General features: G+C 33.6%; 1 protein-coding gene across 1 annotated transcript; it reads right to left on the reverse strand.

Annotated features, from left to right (window-relative positions):
* Positions 1 to 2,858: 2,858 nt before the first annotated feature.
* On the reverse strand, positions 2,859 to 3,949 carry LOC107862241 (chitin-binding lectin 1). The gene is given in 1 exon segment (XM_016707747.2): positions 2,859 to 3,949. A coding segment is annotated over 1 exon segment (837 nt). The 5' UTR covers positions 3,882 to 3,949; the 3' UTR covers positions 2,859 to 3,044.
* Between the last annotated feature and the right edge of the window lie 357 nt (positions 3,950 to 4,306).

Below are 4,306 nucleotides of genomic sequence, written 5' to 3' on the forward strand. Positions count from 1 at the left end.
TCTTTCAAATTTAAAATTCCTTCTAATCTCATTTTGGAACGAGAGAATTAATATTCTTGTAGCTGAGCACAGACGACGTTAATTTCTTTCCTCTCCACATGGCTAGAATAGATAAATAGGAATTCATTCGGACTCTCACATGATGAAAGAAAGTAAAAGGTTCCGAGACGAAAATATCAAAAGATTACGAAATAACGGTACTGAATTCAAGCTGATTCTTCAATTCAAATCTTCCTCAAAGAAAGACAATCAAACAATTCCCTAATCATCATCTTTTTTTGAAAAAAATAAATAAATTAAGCCATCACCATGATTGTGAGCCCAAGTGCTGGGGGTTAGACTTGACCCCTATCATGGCTATTCAACCAAAAAGGGTACAGAGTTAGGTGGGAACATGGACCAAACCTCCAAAAATTCCGGAGAGTAGAAGAAAGGATTAGCCTATACAATATCCTTTCCTATATACGCTAAGCTTTCTAGCAAACAAAAAAAAACGCATTTCTAGCTCATATCTTCTTCTTATGGAAGGACATTGTCATTTATCGAGTTGAATTAAACCATTAACCTCTCTGAGAAGTTCTTGATGAGAGGAAGAGGTTCAGAAGGTTCTGTTTCCACTAGAAAATGCCATTTATCATGGTCCCTTTTCAGCCAACTATGCATTAGAGCAAATTGATTTTTAACATAACAGATTCATATTTTTAACTCTTGATTCGAAGAGTACGTTTTCCTCTTAATTCTAAAAGAAATTGAGCCTATCGTTCCATCGACCTATCAAGTATTTTCGATGGCTACTGATATTTTCGATAAAGAGACAGTAATAGGATGAAATGTCAAGTATTTGATGGAAAATGATGGTGACGAGCATGAAGAGGAAGAGAGGAAGATGAATTAATGTTGGTGATGCCATCGTTATACCGTAGTTTGACACTCTTGATAAAAATGTCGAAGGTCGAAATTCGAATTTAAGCAATGGTATCTGGGAGTGATGATATGTACGTTTGATTAAGAAAATAAAAGATTCTTCTGTAATGTAGTATGTAAAACAGTTTAGATGTATGTCGTTAATGTATGTATGAAATGAACCAACGAGGGTTGTGGCATAGGGATAAGTAGTCTTTCATTCTTAAATAGAGTTCTCGGATTCGAGTCCTTCTGGATGCGGAGTTACCTTTGTTAGGAAGCACTTTACCCTCAATATGGGCCTTTCCGGTGTGAATATCGACTCCGAAAACAGACACTAAAATCGACCTCAAATTGGATTTCCTTGAAACTTTGATGAAAAAAAATGGAAAATTTTGACCTCCCGAAACTGGTTTGGAAAAAAAAAAATTGAAAAATTCTGATCTCGTGGAGTTGGTTCTTTTTATTACACTATAATAAAATGAATCATCTAGGGTTGCACTCCGATCTTGATTGTGGTAGGATACTTAAATTTAGTTTTTCGTGAAAAAAAATTGATCGATTAAAGTCGACCTCAATTTTTGTTTTTTTGAAAAAATCAACCGGTCAATTTTTACAATTTTTATGTATAGACATAAACATCTTTTATAAATAATAGATAAAACTAAAAATAAATGTATAAAAGACTACAAATCATTTTTCTCGAATAATTAATGTGTAGGTTAAGCCTCAAGAAATATTATACGTCTTTGAACTTTGAAAAGTTTGATAAACATTATCTCGGTCTCCTGCCAGTGCCAGATTTATCCTCTCAGGTAGTACATGATCACAGTAATAAAAGGAAAAAACCATTCTAGTTAGTGGAATCAAGCAGAATCAACTTGCTCATCTATATATTAGGAAAAGGTTGTGTTGACTTTACAATTTCGTCATAGGTGGTTCTCTGGTAATCGTGGTTGACAGGACTTTATGAGAATGGCAATATATGTAATCGTAATTTAACTATGGAATGTAAGATAGTAGAGTAATTAAGATTTTTTTCTATGATCCTTTCCCAATTGTCTTACCCCATATATATAAGATGAATATATATCTATACCTATAATTTATATTTATATCTATAATCTAAATCTATATCTATAATCTATAATCTATCTAAATCTATAATCTATATTTATAATATATTAAAAATGTGAAGGGCCTTAGAAATATTGTTTGAACTTTTTACCCTTCATTAAAAGTCCTTGCTTTAGGCAAAATCGTCTTTTCACTATTTTTTCTAATCTTTAAGAGTTAAAAATTAATTAAATATATTTATGGTAAAATCTTTCTTTATTAGAAATCATCAGAATTTCAATATTTTTTCCTAATTTAAGAGATGAAAATTAATTAAATATATTTATGGTAATTTTTTTTATTAGAAGTCATCAAAATCAATGACAACTAATACTTTTCCAATTAGTTTAAGAATTATAAATCAACTAAATTTGCAAGAAGATTTGAAGAATCTAGAAATAAATATAAAACTATTAGAATAAGAAAAATTTTAGAAGTACCAGATTTTTAAAAGTTTAAAGTACGTAATAAAAATGTAACCAATGATTTTGTAAAGATTTGACTTTAAAAATAAGGAAAGATTTTGCATATTAAAAAAAAATCGTAACACAAATATGGTTCAAAATGATGCGTCTGACAACAAAGGAAAGAGGTACTATATGACAAACGTAAAAGTGATAATCTGTCAACTGATTGGAATTTCTGGTGGTAAAACATATATATGTATATGTTTATATTTATATTATTATATTAAAGTGTAAAAGATTTTTGAAAAGTGATTTGAACTTTTACACTTTATTAAAAATCTCCGCAATAGATAAAATTATTTGATTTTAAATAATTAAACATTACCCGTATGAGGCATGTGCGGTTAAATGTAAATGGCGGGAAAGATCTTATAGAACAAAGCTCATTATTTTTTTTATTTAGACAAAAGAACTCCTCCTTTATTTATTGTATTAATAAATAATGCATTACATATGCATTATCATTTCACACGTTGATATTCACACACACTTAAACCAGTCCCAAAAGTGGAGTAAAGTACATGGTCTAGGGAATACAGAAGGTAGCAAAGCAAGCATCTAGAGAGCATTGAGCAATAAGCTTTCAATGCCTCTCATGCGATTCTTGTTATACGAGGTTAGACCGCCCTTGCACTGACTTTGACAGTAGGGAGAACCACAATAGTTACGTGTGGTTCCACACCAGCCCCATATACTACAGCACACTCCAGTAGGACATGCTCTACCAGCAGCTTGCTTTCCGCATCGTCCCTGTGGGAATGGTGGGGGTGGGGGTGGTGGAGACGGGGGTGGTGGTGGCCTTTCTCACTGACTTTGACATTCTTCACGAGAACAATAGATTGAAGTGGTTCCACACCAACCAGAGAGACTACAACATAATCCAGTAGGACATTTCCTCCCACCAGCTTGCCATCCACAACGTCCCGATGGATAAGGTCCTGAACATTGGCTTTGACAGTGTGCAGGATTACAATATCTTTCTGTGGTTCCACACCAACCTGTGTCCCGACAACATTGTCCAGTAGGACATGGACGACCACCAGCTTGCATTCCGCATCGTCTCACTCGGATCGGACCTGGACACTGGAAATCACACATATTTTCACCACAATAGGCACTTGTGGTTCCACACCAACCATCAAAATTACAACACTGTCCTTCTGGACACCATCTACCGCCAGCTGGCCATCCGCATCGACTCCGTGCTAATAATGACTGGGCTAGGTCTGACGTATTACGTTCCCTTATTAGTTCAAGGCCAAATGTTTCATTGGCTGGCAAATAAAAGGGAACATCAGATAGCTTGGCTGAGACCTTAAGGAGGAACAATGCCAGAGCTAAAAGGCTAATTATAATCTCTCTCATTTTGTGAATTGTTATAAGACGTGGTATCATGATGCTGAGGTATATATAAGAAAATCGTCAAGGGAATATGCTTACGCCCCAACAACAGTGAGTCCGCTCCGCTCCGTAGATACTAATTTTGTTTTGTTATTACTCTCAATCTCATGGAGAACTTCGATTGTGATTGGTAAAAAAAGCAGCATCACTCTCTATATAGTACTCTCAGCACTCGTTTGGTAGAAGATAATACTGTATTAGTAATACTGAGATTAGTAGTGCAGGGATTAGTAATACTGGAATTAGTAATATTCGAATTATTTTTTATGCGGTGTTTGATTTGATGTATTAAAAATAATATATTGTTATATTTTAAAAAGAATACTGTTTGTTTACAAACATATCCTCGACATATTATAACTTTGTGTATTTTTTTTGCAAAAGTTTATTATTCTTTTTTTAAAATAAAAAAGTTAACA

This window comes from Capsicum annuum, chromosome 3 (genome assembly GCF_002878395.1).
Source record: "Capsicum annuum cultivar UCD-10X-F1 chromosome 3, UCD10Xv1.1, whole genome shotgun sequence".
Taxonomy (NCBI): domain Eukaryota; kingdom Viridiplantae; phylum Streptophyta; class Magnoliopsida; order Solanales; family Solanaceae; genus Capsicum; species Capsicum annuum.